At 43.6% G+C, this 20000-nt stretch overlaps 1 protein-coding gene across 1 annotated transcript in view; it reads left to right on the plus strand.

The window, feature by feature from the left end:
- The window catches only part of LOC138947292 (sialin-like), a 20610-nt gene extending 17163 nt beyond the window's left edge, over positions 1 to 3447 (plus strand). Inside the window, exons 9-10 of the mRNA XM_070318741.1 lie at positions 2650 to 2891; positions 3187 to 3447. Of these exons, the coding sequence (XP_070174842.1) occupies positions 2650 to 2891; positions 3187 to 3447 (503 nt within the window). The remainder of the gene's footprint in view (positions 1 to 2649; positions 2892 to 3186) is intronic.
- The last annotated feature ends 16553 nt before the right edge of the window (positions 3448 to 20000 follow it).

Consider the following 20000-nt stretch of genomic DNA (forward strand, 5'->3'; position numbering starts at 1 on the left):
GAAAGCATGTCCTTAATAACTGGGCTTCTTGAAGTCTTATTCGAGCTTAATGAAAGCATGTCCTTAATAACTGGGCTTCTTGAAGTCTTCTTCGAGCTTAATGAAAGCATGTCCTTAATAACTGGGCTTCGCGAAGTCTTCTTCGAGCTTAATGAAAGCATGTCCTTAATAACTGGGCTTCGCGAAGTCTTCTTCGAGCTTAATGAAAGCATGTCCTTAATAACTGGGCTTCGCGAAGTCTTCTTCGAGCTTAATGAAAGCATGTCCTTAATAACTGGGCTTCGTGAAGTCTTCGCGAAGTCGACGCTATTGAGGACCGCATGAAGGAAGACTTTAAGTGTTTAGGAAGTTGCATGCAGTAAGCTCATATGGTTGTCTGCTAACCAGTGCCCCTTGCTATTATCATTCTTTCTTTACACCTACAAGATAAGCAAACAAACAAAAGACACACACAAAACCGACGAAAAGAAAAGAACACTTCCAGTATCAGTTTGTGTTTTGAAAGGCCTGGTGGGACCATTTTATTATAACTGGCCGCATCACAAAGATCTACAGCTAAATGTATGTGTGTAGATTTTTTTTTATGACGAGTAGTGTAGAACTGTTGAAATAGAGACAAGGAAGCAAGAGGTTACTGGTAGCCACGGCTTCCATCGGCGGCTCGCAGAAGTACTTCACTGTGCTGAGCCTGAAGACTTATTGAATAACAGCAACAAACAAACAAACAAACAAACACACAAACAGACATCGAGACTAACAAACAGAAAAAGCAACCTTAGTAACGGTATCGGTTTTTGACAGGTCTTGTCGGTCCAGCAGCCTTCCTGTTAGCCACGGCTTTCGTCGTGTGCGCGCAGAAGTACATCGTTGTGCTGACGCTGAAGAACTGTCTGAACAACAGCAACAACAACAACAACAACAACAACAACTAACAACAACAACAACAACAACAACAACAACAACAACAACAACAACAGACAAGCTAGCAAAAAAACTAACAAACTTAGGCACAGAAAAAAAGAACCTCAGTAACGGTATCTGTTTTGCCATGCTGCTCGCAAAAAAAACACCTATCGCTGTGCTAAAGCTGAAAAACTTTCCGAATAACAGCGACAAACAAACAAACAAAGCCAGCAAAATGCAAACAAAAATAAAACTTACACACAGAAGCAAATCCACCTCAGTAACGGTATCTATTTTTGACATGCCTCGTCGGCCCCGCAATTTTCCTGGTAGCCACGTATATCAACAGCAACACACAAACAAAACCAAACAAACAAGCTAGCAAACAAAAATCAAACTTACAAACACCCACATCAGTAACGGTATTTTTGTTTTTTGGCAGGCCTCGTCGGCCCAGTAGGATTCCGGGTAACAGCTGCTTACCTCGACTACACCCAGAAGTGCATCGCTGTAGACATTCTTTAATTACAACAGTTACCAAACAATCAAGCCAGCAAATAAACAGAACAAATCCACCTTAGTAACGGTATCTGTTTTGAAAAGGCCTCGTCGGCACAGCAGCCTTCCTGATAGCCATAGCTTACCTCGATTGCACACAGAAGTACATCGCTGTACTGAGGTTGTAGACATTCTTTCATAAGCACAGTTATTGCTATTGTGTTTTCAGCGTAGCAATAGGGTCCAATATTTAGACGAGACAAGTATAATGCCGACGAGTCGAAGACGAGTCGCATTATACTTGTTCGAGTCTAAATATCGGACCCTATTGCTACGCTGAAAACACAATAGCGAGTATATAGCTGTTCTGACCTTGATTTGTTGTTCCAAACTTACAAAAGGACAGTTTTTGCGTCGATGCGTTGATCTCAGGTTTTGATAGCAGACGCCGTTTCTTATGCGCATTAGTTTTGCGCAGGCGCCACAATGCGAGCAGACGGCAGCGAAGTCAATTTCAGTTTGGGTGAATGGCATTTATACTTGTCTCGTCATGAAGTGAATTGTTCATCCTCAGTTATAAACGACTACATGAATGTTAGTGCAATGGGCTGTACATCAATACAGGGGAAGTGGGTATTTAGTGTGGAGTTACGAGATAAGAAAGTCGGCCATTTTTCTCAATATGCTTTTGGATATTGAGTAAATGGCCGACTTCCGTAGCATTATGCTTTGATGATCGGAGGAGACCATCCAATCACAGCCCCCGAATTCCCCCACGTGTCCATCAGAATAGCTATATTAAACAATCATGCCAGCAAATAGACAGAAAAAAATCCACATCAGTAACGGTATCTGTTTTGACAGGCCTCGTCGGTCAAGTAGCCTTCCTGGTGGCAACTGCTTACATCGTCTGCGCGCAGTAGTAAATCGCTGTGCTGAGGCTAAAAAACTATATCCGAATATCAGCAACAACACCAACAACAAAAGACAAGCTAGCAAACAAACCAAAAACGTACGCACAGAAAAACAAACCAACAAAACTCAGTAACGATATGTGTTTTGACAGGCCTCGTTGGTCCAGCATCCCTGCCGATAGCAACGGTGTACACCGACTGCGCGCAGACACACATCGCTGTGCTAAAGCTGGACAAACGTTCCGAAGAACAGCAATAAAACAAACAAACAAGCCAGCAAACAAAAATCAAACTTAAAACTACCCACACAAGTAACGGTATCTTTTTTTGATAGGCCTCGTCGGTCCAGCATTGTTCTTGGTAGCCACGGCTTACATGGACTGCACGCAGAAATACATCGCCGTGTTCACGCTGTGCTGCGCTGTGGGCTTCACGGGCTTCGGCTTCGCCTCCTACATGGTCAACCACGGCGACCTGGCCCCCGACTTTGCTGGGACGCTCTTCGGCATCTCCAACACCATCGCCACGTTGCCTGGATTCGTCGCTCCCACCATCGTCGGCGCCATCACTTCCGATGTGAGTAGTAGCTAGGAGAGATGACACTATCACTTTAATCACGCAAGCATGTGTAATGTCTCCTCTCTCGTCTCTGATTATTCATAATCGTATCTCGGTACCTTGAAGAGACAAACCCAACGCTGGCGTGTTGAAAAAGACAGCCACAGCGGGCGTGTTCGAGTCAAAGTATCACACCATATCCTCAGCGTATTACCAATACCTGTCCCAATATAGGCCAACTGGTCTAAGAGGACGTTAAGCCCCAAATGTCGGTCAAGTCTCTTTCCGTAATACGTCTATTTTATTCCTGCAGGGTACGGCCGCGCAGTGGAGGATCGCCTTTTTCATCGCTGCAGCCGTCAACGTCGCAGGGGCCGTCGTGTATGTCCTCTGCGCCTCGTGCGAACTGCAGCCCTGGTCGGCTGCCCATGCCAAGGAAGCGAAGCGGGGAGACGGCGAGGAGTCTCTGGACATGGCCCATATGACAGCCGTCTACATGCCGCAAGCCATGAGAGAGGAAGAACAATTGAAGAATCGGGCTACTCTGCGACGCGTGTCAACCCTCACTTTGTGAGGTGGAGGAGGAATGTGGAAGTGTCGTGGGGGAGGGGGGGGGGTGACACATGGACGATTTTGAACTGAAACTGAAACTGAACTTTATTACCAAAGGATAGAGGTTTTAGGCAAAGCCTAATACAGACGCACAGAATATAGATAGTAAAATTGACAAGGTTATTGTTTCTTACAGACGTACATAATGTAAATAGTAATAAGGAAAAGGGTTATGGTTTTGTATACACATTCAAAAATAGAAAAAAAACAATATATACTGTTCAAAAAAAGAAACGCATAGTTGCTACTTGCCAAATTTGTTTTATTTTTTGAAAAAATTAACAGAAAATCCAATATTTAGATTATTTGTTTGAAATTTGGTATGGACACAGTTGAATGCACACACAGTTCATTTGCATCTTCAAATCAATCAGTCAATCAATACGATTGGGTGCCGAGGCTGTCAAGTCAGTAGGGGGTGTGACTGCCTTGAGCAGCAACAACTGCCCGGCACCTTCTGGGCATGGACTGGATCAGATGCCGGATATCTTGCTGTGGGATGGTGTCCCACTCCTCCTGAAGTGCCTGCAATAGATCGCGGTGATTTGCCGGCGCTTCTTCTCGCCTGCGCACACGTCTGTCCAATTCATCCCAGAGGTGTTCTATCGGGTTCATGTCTGGCGACATGGATGGCCAGGGAAGCACCTGGACATGGTGGTCGGTGAGGAACTGGGTGGTGAGTCGTGCTGTGTGCGGGCGAGCGTTGTCCTGCTGGAATATGGCATCCTGGTCAGCCAGAAGAGGAAGGGCGTGTGGGCGCAGAATTTCCTCCACGTATCGCTGGGCAGTTATGCGCCCTTGGACGTGCACCAGGGTGCTCCTTCCAGCGGTATTGATCGCCCCCCACACCATGACGCCTCCACCACCATGAACGGGTGCCTCATCCACACAGTTGGGCGCGTAACGTTCGTTTACTCTCCGGTAGACCCTCCTCCGACCATCATGTCGCTGGAGCAGGAAGTACGACTCGTCGCTGAACCACACGTGTCTCCAGTGATTCCGGACGGTCCAGCGAAGGTGCTGGTTGCCCCACTGCACTCGGTTCTGGCGATGGCGGCGGGTGAGGACAGCTCCTCTGTGAGGTCTGCGAGCTCTCAAACCAGCTTCATGCAGGCGGTTCCGCACGGTCTGGTCCGATAATCGGTGTGGCCCGGGGAGAGCCTGGACAGAAGATGAGGCCGACAGGAAACGATTCCGGAGGTGGCGGAGCCGTATGAAGCGGTCGTGAGCAGCAGTTGTCGCCCTTGGTCTTCCCGCTCGTGGCAAGTCAGCAACGGAGCCAGTGGCTTGAAACCTGACCCACAGTCTACTGATGGTGCTCTGGGACACGTGGAAGTGCCTGGCGATTGCACTTTGACTTTGGCCTGCTTGTAAACGACCCAATGCAATTTGGCGGTCTTCTCTGCTCAATCGGGCCATCTTTCGTCGCTGAATTGTCGTCTGATTTCTTTGTGGCGAACAATCCGCTTTTATGGGTTTTGGAAGACATGGTGAGAGCTCAATATTCCCCGAGTTTCACGAGATTACACTGAAGCATGACGAGTGGTCATGCCAAATGAGCAATTTTGACATTGTAGCCACTGATAACGCATGCGTCACGTGCAGAGCTCACTTGTGGCAATGGACGAAAGGTCGACGACCAGATAAACATTTTCTGCAGTTTGGTGGATATCCTTGTAGCCATATAACTAAATCAACCAAATATTACAAGCTATGCGTTTCTTTTTTTGAACAGTATAGTGTGGAAATTGCAGCATAGTTGCAATAATGCATTGCATATAAACATCCAAAACAACTAATAAAAAAAGGGAGAACAAAAAATGTGGGGAGGAATTGTCCCAATCATTTGCATGTATACTGTTCAAAAAAAGAAACGCATAGTTGCTACTTGCCAAATTTGTTTTATTTTTTGAAAAAATTAACAGAAAATCCAATATTTAGATTATTTGTTTGAAATTTGGTATGGACACAGTTGAATGCACACACAGTTCATTTGCATCTTCAAATCAATCAGTCAATCAATACGATTGGGTGCCGAGGCTGTCAAGTCAGTAGGGGGTGTGACTGCCTTGAGCAGCAACAACTGGTTCTGGCGATGGCGGCGGGTGAGGACAGCTCCTCTGTGAGGTCTGCGAGCTCTCAAACCAGCTTCATGCAGGCGGTTCCGCACGGTCTGGTCCGATAATCGGTGTGGCCCGGGGAGAGCCTGGACAGAAGATGAGGCCGACAGGAAACGATTCCGGAGGTGGCAGAGCCGTATGAAGCGGTCGTGAGCAGCAGTTGTCGCCCTTGGTCTTCCCGCTCGTGGCAAGTCAGCAACGGAGCCAGTGGCTTGAAACCTGACCCACAGTCTACTGATGGTGCTCTGGGACACGTGGAAGTGCCTGGCGATTGCACTTTGACTTTGGCCTGCTTGTAAACGACCCAATGCAATTTGGCGATCTTCTCTGCTCAATCGGGCCATCTTTCGTCGCTGAATTGTCGTCTGATTTCTTTGTGGCGAACAATCCGCTTTTATGGGTTTTGGAAGACATGGTGAGAGCTCAATATTCCCCGAGTTTCACGAGATTACACTGAAGCATGACGAGTGGTCATGCCAAATGAGCAATTTTGACATTGTAGCCACTGATAACGCATGCGTCACGTGCAGAGCTCACTTGTGGCAATGGACGAAAGGTTGACGACCAGATAAACATTTTCTGCAGTTTGGTGGATATCCTTGTAGCCATATAACTAAATTAACCAAATATTACAAGCTATGCGTTTCTTTTTTTGAACAGTATATATCATTATCAATACATACACATAAAGAACAAATCAAAATACAAACATAACTTGACTAAATGTAAAAAGCACTAAAATATCAGACATGAAAAGTGTTTTATTCCCCCCTCTGCTTCTTTACCTCTGTAAACTTGTAGGGGTAGTTATTTTTCGGTAACTTACCCAACAACCAAAATCACTTACCCAACAACGGGCCTGAATCCTCGATAGCTCATGGGTAGAGACTGTACACATTGTGGATCTACTTTTTGCGACTCAAAAGTTCAGAACACTCTAATGTACAAAATATACATTTCTGGAGCAAACAATACAACCATACCGTATTTAAACCAGCAACTACAGACTTGAACACATGAATCTCCATATAAAATCCATGAGTTTGGTTGTTTTCTGAATTCAGATCTGCCGTGCACAATCGTTTATCGCTAGCAAGATTCCAAGGAAAAGTAACTCTCATACTTTGTCTAGCGACACGAGTAGTTCCCCTTCCAGATTTCGGCTGCACCGACAAGACTGCAATCCGACGGTCAGTTTTCAACAATATTTCATTTTATAAACAGATCACACGCAATCAATTGCAAACATTTAATCAACGTAAAGAACATGCAGCGGTTTCATACACTATTTTGCCCCAGAAAACTAAACTTCATACAGTTTTTAACGTTGGAACACGGGTGTAAAACTTCGTCTGCTAGTCACATTCGAAGAAAGAACATTTCCTGAGCGATACCAAAACATGAACAGAACACACACTATCTGCCTTTACCGCCACAGCAGAATGACAACATAACTGTGTACTTGATTTTAGTTCAAAACATGGAAACTGACAAGAAGTGTTAACAAAATTGAATGATTTGCACGGAACTATACAACCGCGCATTAATCGATCGCCTGCGCAGGTAGACTGGTTGGGTGAATATGATTCGATCAAACTTTCGCACAAAAACTCCTCTTTTCTTTGAATAACTGAAGAAAGGAGGGATAAAGAGGTTACATACCTCGTCTCAGTGATTATCAAAAATAATGGTCTCAGTTCGCGGTCATGAAAAAGCTCGCTGAAGCTCGCATTTTTCATGATCCGCTAACTTCGACCATTATTTTTGATAATCACTGAGACTCGGCATGTAACCTCTACTTATCCCCCCCTCTGCTTCTTTCTCTCTGTAAACTTGTAGGGCTAGTTATTTTTCGGTAACTTACCCAACAACCAAAATCACTTACCCAACAACGGGCCTGAATCCTCGATAGCTCATGGGTAGAGACTGTACACATTGTGGATCTACTTTTTGCGACTCAAAAGTTCAGAACACTCTAAAGTACAAAATATACATTTCTGGAGCAAACAATACAACCATACCGCATTTAAACCAGCAACTACAGGCTTGAACACATGAATCTCAATATAAAATCCATGAGTTTGGTTGTTTTCTGAATTCAGATCTGCCGTGCACAATCGTTTATCGCTAGCAAGATTCCAAGGAAAAGTAACTCTCATACTTTGTCTAGCGACACGAGTAGTTCCCCTTCCAGATTTCGGCTTCATCGACAAGACTGCAATCCGACGGTCAGTTTTCAACAATATTTCATTTTATAAACAGATCATACGCAATCAATTGCAAACATTTAATCAACTTAAAGAACATGCAGCGGTTTCATACACTATTTTGCCCCAGAAAACTTAACTTCATACAGTTTTTAACGTTGGAACACGGGTGTAAAACTTCGTCTGCTAGTCACATTCGAGGAAAGAACATTTTCTGAGCGATACCAAAACATGAACAGAACACACACTATCTGCCTTTACCGCCACAGCAGAATGACAACATAACTGTGCACTTGATTTTAGTTCAAAACATGGAAACTGACAAGAAGTGTTAACAAAATTGAATGATTTGCACAGAACTATACAACCGCGCATTAATCGATAGCCTGCGCAGGTAGACTGGTTGGGTGAATATGATTCGATCAAACTTTCGCACAAAAACTCCTCTTTTCTTTGAATAACTGAAGAAAGGAGGGATAAAGAGGTTACATACCTCGTCTCAGTGATTATCAAAAATAATGGTCTCAGTTCGCGGTCATGAAAAAGCTCGCTGAAGCTCGCATTTTTCATGATCCGCTAACTTCGACCATTATTTTTGATAATCACTGAGACTCGGCATGTAACCTCTACCTATTTACCCATTAAGCGGGAATGAAACTGGCGCCTAAACGTTTTCACAGAGGAGGCATTTCGGAGGGGTAGGGGTATGGAATTCCATAGAGACGCTCCTGAGAAGGCTAAACTTGACTTATTCAAGTCTAGACGAGGGATGGGGGGAATCAGGTTCTGGGACCCATATCTTTTTGTGGCATGTCTGAAATGTAATTTTAAATATCCAGGAACATTATTGTTAATTACTTTGTACATAAAGACAGCCTTGTTTAGCGTCAACTGATGTTTTAAGGGAAGGAAATTAAGGAGCTTTAATTTATCATCTGTTGGCTTATTTGACTCATGCAGAATTAGTTTTGCAGCACGGCGATGAAGAGAATTGAGTCGTTTGAGATTAACATCACTGCAGTTATCCCAAAGTGTTGAAGCAAAGTTGAAATGGGGCATTATGTGGGCGTAATAAAACAACTTGAGTGCTTCCACATCGGCATAATGTCTTAATTTAGACAATAAGTACAAATGTTTAGATACTAATTTGCAAATTTTCCTCAAGTGAGTTTGCCATTTCAATTCTTGATCAACGGTAACCCCTAATAATTTATGCTCTTTAACTTGTTGCACTTGAGTTGAATCAATTGACAGTTGAAGCTGTAAGGGTTTTAATTGGTGTTTTTGTCTTGTTGTAATCACCATATTTTTCGTCTTAACAGGGTGAATAACCATTGCATTAGTGGTGCACCATTCTGTCATCTCATCTATACTTGTTTGAAGAGATTGGTTGGCGGCTACCAAAGACTTCTGACTGGTGTGGATTGATGAATCATCCGCAAAGAACTCACAATAAGGGGGGGGGAGGGGGGGGGGGAGGTAAGGGCTTGAAAATTAAGTCTCGGTCTACTCTTTGACGAGTGTCAACCCTCACTTTGTGATGTGAAGGATAACAGTGGAACTGTCGTAGGGGGTGACACAGGGCAGATGTTGGAAGACAGAATAAGGGCGGGGTGGGGGGGGGGGGGTTAAATTAAGTCTGGGTCTACTCTACAACGAGTGTCAACTCACAATGTGAGGTGGAAGTGTCGCTGGGGATGGGGGGTGGGGGTGAGGTGGTGACACAGGGACGATTTTGGAAGACAGAATAAGGGAGGGGGGTGGGGGTGAGGTGGTGACACAAGGACGATTTTGGAAGACAGAATAAGGGAGGGGGTGGGGGAGAGGTGGTGACACAGGGACGATTTTGGAAGACAGAATAAGGGAGGGGGGTGGGGGTGAGGTGGTGACACAAGGACGATTTTGGAAGACAGAATAAAGGAGGGGGGTGGGGGAGAGGTGGTGACACAGGGACGATTTTGGAAGACAGAATAAGGGAGGGGGAGGGGGGTGAGGTGGGCTTAAAACAGAAGTCTCGGTCTACTCTACAATGTGTGCCCATTATCACTTTGTCACTGAAACTTTGTGAGTCGGATAAAGAAGGGGGAGGGGGAGTGGTAAGGGAGATTGTGGAGGACAAAACAAGAAGAAGAAATGAACTGGGGGTGGGGTGCTAGAAATGCAAGTCTAGGTCTACTCTACGACGTGTACCTACCATCATTTTGAGAATTGGATGAAGAAGTTTAAACGGAGGGGGAGGGGGGTGGCCAATCCACCGGAAGCGTCTTTGCAGAATGTCCTGTTCTACGGATATCTATTTTGTTCGCTGCCAAAGGTCTTTGTTGTTGATGGTGTCAGGCCAGCGAATTCGGAGGATTCTTCTGAGGCAGGTGTTAATGAAGGTCTGGATTTTTCTTGTGATGGCAACTGTAGTTCTCCAGGTTTCGGCTCCATACAGCAAGACTGACTTCACCGTGGTGTTGAAAATCCTGAGCTGGTGTTGATGCTCAGGTCTGCTGATGCCCATACGTTCTTCAGTTAAAGGAAAGCTGGTGGTGCTTTTACATCTTGATAATACTCTTAAATATACGTCAGTACGTGTTAACCTTGCTGACTATCGATATATTGTGACTGACCTGACCAATCCGTACACGTGCAACATTTTGCTAGCCATGACATCAGACGAAAACAACAGACGCTCGGTCAAATTTACAGCGTGTGTCCATCAAGAAGTGTGTGTGTGACGTGGGGGGGGGGGGGGGGGGGTGGGTGGATGAAAGAGATAGAGGAGAGAGAGAACAGAACAAGAAAAGATGACAGTTGTGAGGGTACAGGGGGCGGATCAAGGGGTAGCCTAATGGAGGGATGGGGGGGGGGGGGGGGGGGGGGGCGGGTGATGTCCAAATTGTGACCGGGACGCTGAAGGTAATGTAACTTTATGAGGTGCATTAGTCAACCCTGAAAGTGGCGAGTATTTTACTCGCCATTGCGAGTAGAAACATGCAACTGGCGAGAAGAAATGTTCATCTACTCCCAAATAAGAGTAAAATTGCTGAAACAAACTGTTGGTTTGTCTAGTAAAGTTTGCTCTCTGGCTAGTACATTTTCAGAATCACTAGCCAAAGGCTAGTGCATCATTTTTGGGACTTTCAGGCCTGTTAATGTCGGCCTCTCCACGAAGTTAATAGGGTTGATCACTAGTGTAAATCGATTCCCCTTTACTTTTTTCTTTTTTTCTTTTTTTCCCTTTTTTTTTGGGGGGGGGGGACCCCTTGATCCGCCCCTGGAGTATCTGATCTGTGAGTGTGTATTCTTTGCTTATGCTTCTGTCTGGATGTGTATAATGTAAGTTTGTTCTACGGGGAAACATTAAGGTGGGTGGGTGTGTTTGTGGAGGAGGATAACTGGATAGGGAGGAGCTGGACAAGTATTCTTGCTCACTTTTTTTGTTTTTGTGAATGAGTTTTACCAGTCGATTTGATAACTTTGTATCAAGAAATGTCCATTTGTACTCGACCATGTATGAATTTTTCTCTTATTTGAATGTGCCGCGCGCTTAGATGCCTTTATTGATATTTGTCCCCGAATCGCATTTTATATATTCCGTCTGCTTCCTTTTTCAACGCAAGCAAAGCGCCTACTCATGTTGCTATATTTACAAATACGTACTCGACATACGACGAATACAAATACACCATACCTTGGGTACACTTTTTTTGGCATATTCATTAGTCATGGATTGCAAAAATCGGAACAAATTTTAAAAAAAAACATTTGTTTTTTTAAACGATCATCGGTTGAATTTTGAAGTGGGAACTTGACAGTGTTTGCTTCTTGCTTTCTGTAATATCATTGTTGATTCAGATGTTATCCTAGATGTGTAGATGTTGTTTGTTTGTCTCTGTGTGTACGTGTTCGCTAGTCAGGTGGCAGGGAGAGCGTGTGTGTCACAAAGATGTGAGTAAGGTATTTGGAGATAAGTTGGGTTCTGTAATGACGTCGTGATTTTAACCTCCCTAAAGAATGGATTGTGATGCGTAGACAGGTTAGATGCGATATCACGGGTTTCGTGTGATTCACGAGGAAATAGCCCTGGCTTAAAGGCACAGTAAGCCTCCCGTAAACCATCACAGAGCTCCCCGAGCGTCTACATATAGTACAACACGGGGGATAACCGGTCAAAGGCCGAACAGAAGCCGAAGGCAGCTCATGACACGTGTGAAGGCAAGTTTTGTCTGTTTTCTAGGTATTGTTTGATTTATGTCGGGATTTAAGGTAAGCTACTGATTCAGCGATGACTAAATTTGTTTCTCGATGCATAAAAAGTCAGGGAGCGATTGATATTTGCCCGTAAATATCCTTCAAAGCTGAAAATGTCCGCGATCGAGCACCGGAAATGGCTGTTCGATGGGTTTTGCAAGTAGAAATGTGCTTTATTTCACCAAATCAGCTCGTATTTGGTATGGGTACGGGATTCTAGAGGACGAAGGAGTCATAAGAGGTGCAAAGAAGTGCTATTTGGGAGTAGAATAAATCTTCCGAGACAGTAGACAAGAGAAGGTCATATTTGAGAGAGGAGCGCGTAGGCCGATTGTCTTTCCGACAAGCGAATGATACAGCAGATTAATCATTCGTTTTGACCAGAAACCTAGTCTCTATGTTTTTATGAATGAGTTTTTTAATTAAAACAATCACGAGAACTCTCTCGCTTAGCCTAATGGCGGTTCGATGGGTTTCGCAAGTAGAAATGTGCTTTATTTCACCAAATCAGCTCGTATTTGACATCGGTTTGGTATATATTTTTTTTTTCTTTCTAATCCTACCGCGAACTGGATAGCAGACGCGGCACGACTGTTGCACCACACTTTGAAGTAATCCCACACTTTGAAGTAAATTACTTCAAAGTGTGGGGATGTGCCCCACACTTTGAAGTAAACCCATTTTTTACTTCAAAGTGTGGGGGGATCTTCCCACACGTTGAAGTAAACTCAGTTTTTACTTCAAAGTGTGGGGGGATCTTCCCACACTTTGAAGTAACTTTCTTCAAAGCGTGGGACTTTTGCATTGCCTGTTTGAGCCTGATGATTTTGTCAAAAAAATGGCAGTCTTTTGGATGAGTGAACAGAAAAAGTGAGCGAGCCAAGAAACATAGTGATGTTTGTTATCAGGCTTTAAAGGCATATGTACGCGCTCCCGTGTTTACAAAGTGTAGTTTGCCCATAATCGATGTCAAACGCACCATAAGACCATGTAATGACGATATGTCGCCATGCGCGGACCATATACATGCATTACAGCTTGTTCTAGCCTCTGAAAAAGTGAGGATGTCAACAAAGACGCGGAGTTATTTCCCTTGCGTCAACGCTACCTCTGTTGGCAAATCTATAAATAGGACGATCTAAATCAAAATAAAAATTCAAATATCTCAACATTTAAGGGGTCCTAGACCACAATATCTTGCAGGGAACTTAATTTAGCATGTCTCCAACTGTGGGTAAAGCAATTAGCGTGTATAGTCATCGAGTACATATGGCTTTAAGCAATGTCCCATTGTTGAGTGTGACGAAAACTCGTGGTGACGATTTTAAAACATGTTGGGTCACGCATGGTCCAATCTTACATGGTCCAACCTTACATGGTCCAACATTACATGGTCCAACCTTACATGGTCCAATCTTACATGGTCCATATATATTATTGGACCATGTAAGATTGGACCATGTAAGATTGGACCATGTAAGATTGGACCATGTAAGGTTGGACCATGTAAGGTTGCACCATGTAAGGTTGGACCATGTAAGGTTGGACCATGTAATATTGGACCATGTAAGATTGGACCATGTAAGGTTGGACCATGTAAGATTGGACCATGTAAGGTTGGACATGGTAAGGTTAGACCATGTAAGGTTGGACCATGTAAGGTTGTCCATGTAAGGTTGGACCATGCAAGGTTGGACCATGCAAGGTTGGACCATGTAAGATTGGACCATGTAAGGTTGGACCATGTAAGATTGGACCATGTAAGATTGGACCATGCAAGGTTGGACCATGCAAGGTTGGACCATGTAAGATTGGACCATGTAAGGTTGGACCATGTAAGATTGGACCATGTAAGATTGGACCATGCACGATTGGACCATGTAAGGTTGGACCATGTAAGATTGGACCATGTAAGATTGGACCATGTAAGGTTGGACCATGTAAGGTTGGACCATGTAAGGTTGGACCATGCGTGACCCAACATGTTTTAAAATCGTCACCACGAGTTTTCGTCATACTCAACAATGGGACATTGCTTAAAGGCATATGTACGCGCTCCCGTGTTTACAAAGTGTAGTTTGCCCATAATCGATGTCAAACGCACCATAAGACCATATAATGACGATATGTCACCATGCGCGGACCATAATACATGCATTACAGCTTGTTCTAGCCTCTGAAAAGGTGAGGATGTCAACAAAGCCGCGGTGTTAGCTCCCTTGCATTAACGTTACATGTGTTGCCAAATCTATAAATAGGACGATCCAGATCAAAATGAAAATTAACATATCTCAACATTGAAGGGGTCCTAGACCACAATATTTTGCAGGGAACTTAATTTAGCATGTCTCCAGCTGTTGGTAAAGCAATTAGCGTGTATAGTCATCGAGTACATATGCCTTTAAAGCCTGATAACAAACATCCCTATGTTTCTTGGCTCGCTCACTTTTTCTGTTCACTCATCCAAAAGACTTTGCCATTTTTTTTGACAAAATCATCAGGCTCAAACAGGCGATGCAAAAGTCCCACGCTTTGAAGTAAGTTACTTCAAAGTGTGGGAAGATCCCCCCACACTTTGAAGTAAAAACTGAGTTTACTTCAAAGTGTGGGAAGATCCCCCCACACTTTGAAGTAAAAAATGGGTTTACTTCAAAGTGTGGGGCACATCCCCACACTTTGAAGTAATTTACTTCAAAGTGTGGGATTACTTCAATCAATCAATCAATGAGGCTTATATCGCGCATATTCCGTGGGTACAGTTCTAGGCGCTCTGCAGTGATGCCGTGTGAGATGAAATTTTATACGGCCAGTAATTGCAGCCATTTCGGCGCATATTTACCTTTCACGGCCTATTATTCCAAGTCACACGGGTATAGGTAGACAATTATTAACTGTGCCTAAGCAATTTTTGCCAGGAAAGACCCTTTTGTCAATCGTGGGATCTTTAACGTGCACACCCAATGTAGTGTACACGGGGGGGGGGGGGGGGGGAGTTCGGACACCGAAGAGAGTCTGCACACAAATTTGACTCTGAAATAAATTTCCGCCGAACCTGGGATCGAACTCACGCTGACAGCGGCCAACTGAATACAAATCCAGCGCGCTACCAACTGAGCTATATCCCCTTCAAAGTGTGGTGCAACAGTCGTGCCGCGTCTGCTATCCAGTTCGCGGTAGGATTAGAAAAAAAATATATATATACCAAACCGATGTCAAATACGAGCTGATTTGGTGAAATAAAGCACATTTCTACTTGCGAAACCCATCGAACAGCCATTAGGCTAAGCGAGAGAGTTCTCGTGATTGTTTTAATTAAAAAAACTCATTCATAAAAACTAGAGACTAGGTTTCTGGTCAAAACGAATGATTAATCTGCTGTATCATTCGCTTGTCGGAAAGACAATCGGCCTACGCGCTCCTCTCTCAAATATGACCTTCTCTTGTCTACTGTCTCGGAAGATTTATTCTACTCCCAAATAGCACTTCTTTGCACCTCTTATGACTCCTTCGTCCTCTAGAATCCCGTACCCACACCAAATACGAGCTGATTTGGTGAAATAAAGCACATTTCTACTTGCAAAACCCATCGAACAGCCATTTCCGGTGCTCGATCGCGGACATTTTCAACTTTGAAGGATATTTACGGGCAAATATCAATCGCTCCCTGACTTTTTATGCATCGAGAAAAAAAAATTTAGTCATCGCTGAATCAGTAGCTTACCTTAAATCCCGACATAAATCAAACAATACCTAGAAAACAGACAAAACTTGCCTTCACACGTGTCATGAGCGGCCTTCGGCTTCTGTTCGGCCTTTGACCGGTTATCCCCCGTGGTACAAGCATACTTCCATTTGAACGCTCACCGAACGGGAACATCCTGGCTGCTTTCTGTCGAGCGTGAGAAATTTTCAAAGAATATATTTTCGTGGACTTGGTCCTCAACAACAATGGCGCCTCGTTTTGGTGCTGGACGGCTGTTATGAATACCAGAATTCACGCCCGGACAGTAAGCCTCCCGTAAACCATCACAGATACTGTCAGGCTTTTACACACAGTACAAACACCCTTCCATTTGAACGCTCACCAAACGGGAACATCCTAGGTGCCCTACGTAAAGAGCGAGCAATTTTTAAAGAATTAATTTTGCAGATTGTCTCGAACACTTTTTGGACCCATCCTGAACTCAGGTCAAGCATGAGTTACTTCCCTTCGGGTCTCATTCTATCGATGTAAACTGGCGATAGCCGTGAATCGATGATTATCAAAATGTTTTTGGACCGTGGTGCGTTTTTGCGCAAGACCTAACTTTTAAAATCTAAATAATAAATTGACAGCATGTTACACAAACATTCTTTAATTATAAAATAATTCTTTTTTCATCAAGACAAGATCAGTACAATTCGAAGTTGTGAAAGTTTGAAAAAAGAAAAGCCCGGAAGCAGGGTCACGCAAGGGTCGTAGCAGACGACGGTTTATCAGTGCATATCGCCGTTCCTCTCAACAGTCAAAAGCCATCGCTAGAGTTCTTGTGAACCACAGCCGTTTGTTTCGTGCATAAAAACGTGCTATTGTAAATAAGCTCACATCGAGTCGCATTCAAATGACTAACTGACGACTACATTGTGAAAAAGGGAAACTGGATCACACGGGTTCACGATGGCTCAGGGGTAAGATAAACCACGCAAAAATAAATTCTTTGAAAATTGTTCGCTCTTTACGGAGGGCACCTAGGATGTTCTCAATCGGTGAGTGTTTAAATGAAAGGGTGTTTGTACTGTGTGTAAAAGCCTGACCGTATCTGTGATGGTTTACGGGAGGCTTTCTGTGCTTTAACAGAATTGTGTTTACGAGTTTGAAAGATATAGCTGGTTTGAGTGTATCAAACTAGAAACCAAGGAGGATGGTTTGCGTTTGTCGTCTTGTTCTGGGAACAAGCACTCCTTCTTGAGACGGGTCTCTTAAAGTAAATGATTTATTATGTTGTATAATATTGAAGCTTGAATACATAGCTGGAATATAAATGTTAGTGTATGCAAAGTGCACTAAATTCTAGTGTGAAGTTTTTAAGAGAATTCTCGTTGAGATTGTATTACGTTTGTGTTGGGTAATTTCTTGAACATAAATGTTGTTACACATTTATGTTATGTTAAGATGTTGATGCTATGCATGGTAGTGTCATTAATGAATCAAGTGATCCATGGGTTAGTATAGCTTGGATATTGATTGTGGACGGAATGACATACATGAAATGTCAGAAGTACGTGTGTAATGTTTAGTTTGGAATGTGAATGTAGAATGGAGAATGAGAGTGTGATCATTATTATGTTTGGATTTGTTTGTTTGTTTGTTTAACGCCCAGCCGACTTCGAAAGGCCATATCAGGGCGGTGCTGCTTTGACATATAACGTGCGCCACACACAAGACAGAAGTCGCAGCACAGGCTTCATGTCTCACCCAGTCACATTATTCTGACACCGGACCAACCAGTCCTAGCACTGACCCCATAATGCCAGACGCCAGGCGGAGCAGCCACTAGATTGCCAATTTTAAAGTCTTAGGTATGACCCGGCCGGGGTTCGAACCCACGACCTCCCGATCACGGGGCGGACGCCTTACCACTAGGCCAACCGTGCCGGTTATGTTTGGATTACGTTAGGTATTTAGTAAATATGGCCAAGAGGGAGGGAAAGGGAAGAATGAACGAGAGAGGTGATACACGACTGTTTAGAAAGAAGAGATGGTTTAAGAGAATGTATTATTAAGATTTGGGTTAATTCTTTAGGAGTTTCCATGACGGTGTCCGGGGGTTGGAACCCACACATGGAGAATTCGTGACGATGTCAGGACAAGAAGTCACATCGGCGAAGGTGGATGGACGGTGGAGTCCCCATCAACACTGGGCGTTGAGACGTACCGGTACTTTTCGCGAAGGGCGAAGTGGTGTTTCTCGGGGAGGAACGTGAGATATGGATAACAGTATCCGCATGGAGGTACAGTGGCACAAGAGTGTGTAAAGGACGGCATGAAGTGAGAACTACGAACTCGTGAGTGTCTGTCAAAATCCTCTCTTGTGGAATAACCTAATATTGAGATAGTATGGTTAAGAAAGATTGTTATACTATGTACTCACATGTATTGAGTGATTGCAATATCACTGTGTGAACTGTGCGTTCGTGAGTGGTGATTGGTATTGATGTGAAGAATTGTATTGTTATTTGTGAGGAAATAATACGTCTTTATCCTCCCAGATTCTGTGTGTGAAGTGTGTAGTGCGAAGAGTGAAAGAGTCAGTTTAACTTGATAGGGCAGAGCACGTAGTAATAGAAAATAACATTTTTATTCGCATATTCCACTTCATGACAGTGTGTGTGGTTAAGTTTAAGTGTGTGTATGTGTGTGTGTGTGTGTGTGTGTGTGTGTGTGTGTGTGTGTGTATTTATGTGTGTCTGTGTGTGTGTGTGTGTGTGTGTGTATGTATGTTAGGGTGTTTTTATGTGTGTGTTCCGAATCTTGCCATACACACATCCTACACTGCCATGTATTCATAATTTTAAAAAAACGCTGTAAGACAGTGGGAAACTAAAAACCCGATCGACATTGACAATCCATTTTGACGGACATAATTATATGCTCACGTGTGAGCTTACATTCCATAACAAATGATGAATATTATATATTATAAGAATGGTAACGAGTTATTGTTAATGCTTAATGTGTTCCCTGTACCGGTGTTCATTAGTCGATGGGAAAGGATGTGTATGTGTGTGTGTGGGTAATGTATGTTTGTGTATGTGTGGATTGCTCGGTTGCAGAAGATGTGTATGATTCTGTGTGTGTGTGTGTGTGTGTGTGTGTGTGTGCGCGCGCGCTCGAAGAGAAGTTATATGGGAATGTTTTTGGGTGTTTTCATATTGTGAGACCACAAATCAGTGTTGTATATCCATATAATAATAATCATAATAATAATAAATGAGCATTTATATAGCGCAACATCATAACTTTACAATTATGCTCTTTGATATGTACAGTATATGTTTCTGCTTGTACGTTACATATACTTTTATTATTTAGATGGATCTGACTTGAGTACAAGCCAATAAACCGTGTTGCGTTGTTATGCAATGTGTGTGTGTGTGTGTGTGTGTGTGTGTGTACGCGTGTGTGTGTGTGTGTGTGTGTGTGTGAGTGACATTACAGTTAAATTGTCGCATTAATCAACCTCTCTCTCTCTCTCTCTCTCTCTCTCTCTCTCTCTCTCTCTCTCTCTCTCTCTCTCTCTCTCTCTCTCTCTCTCTCTCTCTCTCTCTCTCTCTCTCTCTCTCTCTCTCTCTCTCTCAGTCCCCTCTTTGGGCGAGGGCTGGCTGAAAAAAAGTTCGTTGTATTGCTTATGCCACAACCCTCAAAAAATAAAATTTTATTTGATCTCTCTCTCTCGCGCGCGCTATTTCTTTCTCTCTGTCACACACACTCACAAACAAACACACGCACACACACACACACACACACACACACACACACACACACACACACACACACACACACACACACACAGTATGGACGTTAACGGACAAACAATGAACCAAATCTCTCAGTAGTGTATTCAAACTCACTATATTCCATAAGTGTCGTAATAGTCTGCTGGAGATGAAAGAGTTACCAGTAAGACAAAAACGACAAAGGAAAAAATGGTGACAAAAACAAAAAGAGGAAAGCAGACGATATTTATCTTGTGTCCGAAGGCTGGCCAGACTACACGTTCCGACCCACTGGTTGTGTTCGCCTTGTGAGTTGTGTCCATTTGGTGTTTCCCTGCGCAAAAAAAGAAGAAAAAAAAGAATCACATTGAAAAGGATCGATGCTGTTTTGCATTATTGCACCCACAACAAACAGTACAGCATGGTTTGACACGACCTGAAAACAATACAATATAAAAAAAAAATGTAAACCA

This window comes from Littorina saxatilis, linkage group LG14, assembly GCF_037325665.1.
Source record: "Littorina saxatilis isolate snail1 linkage group LG14, US_GU_Lsax_2.0, whole genome shotgun sequence".
NCBI classification, from domain to species: Eukaryota; Metazoa; Mollusca; class Gastropoda; order Littorinimorpha; family Littorinidae; genus Littorina; species Littorina saxatilis.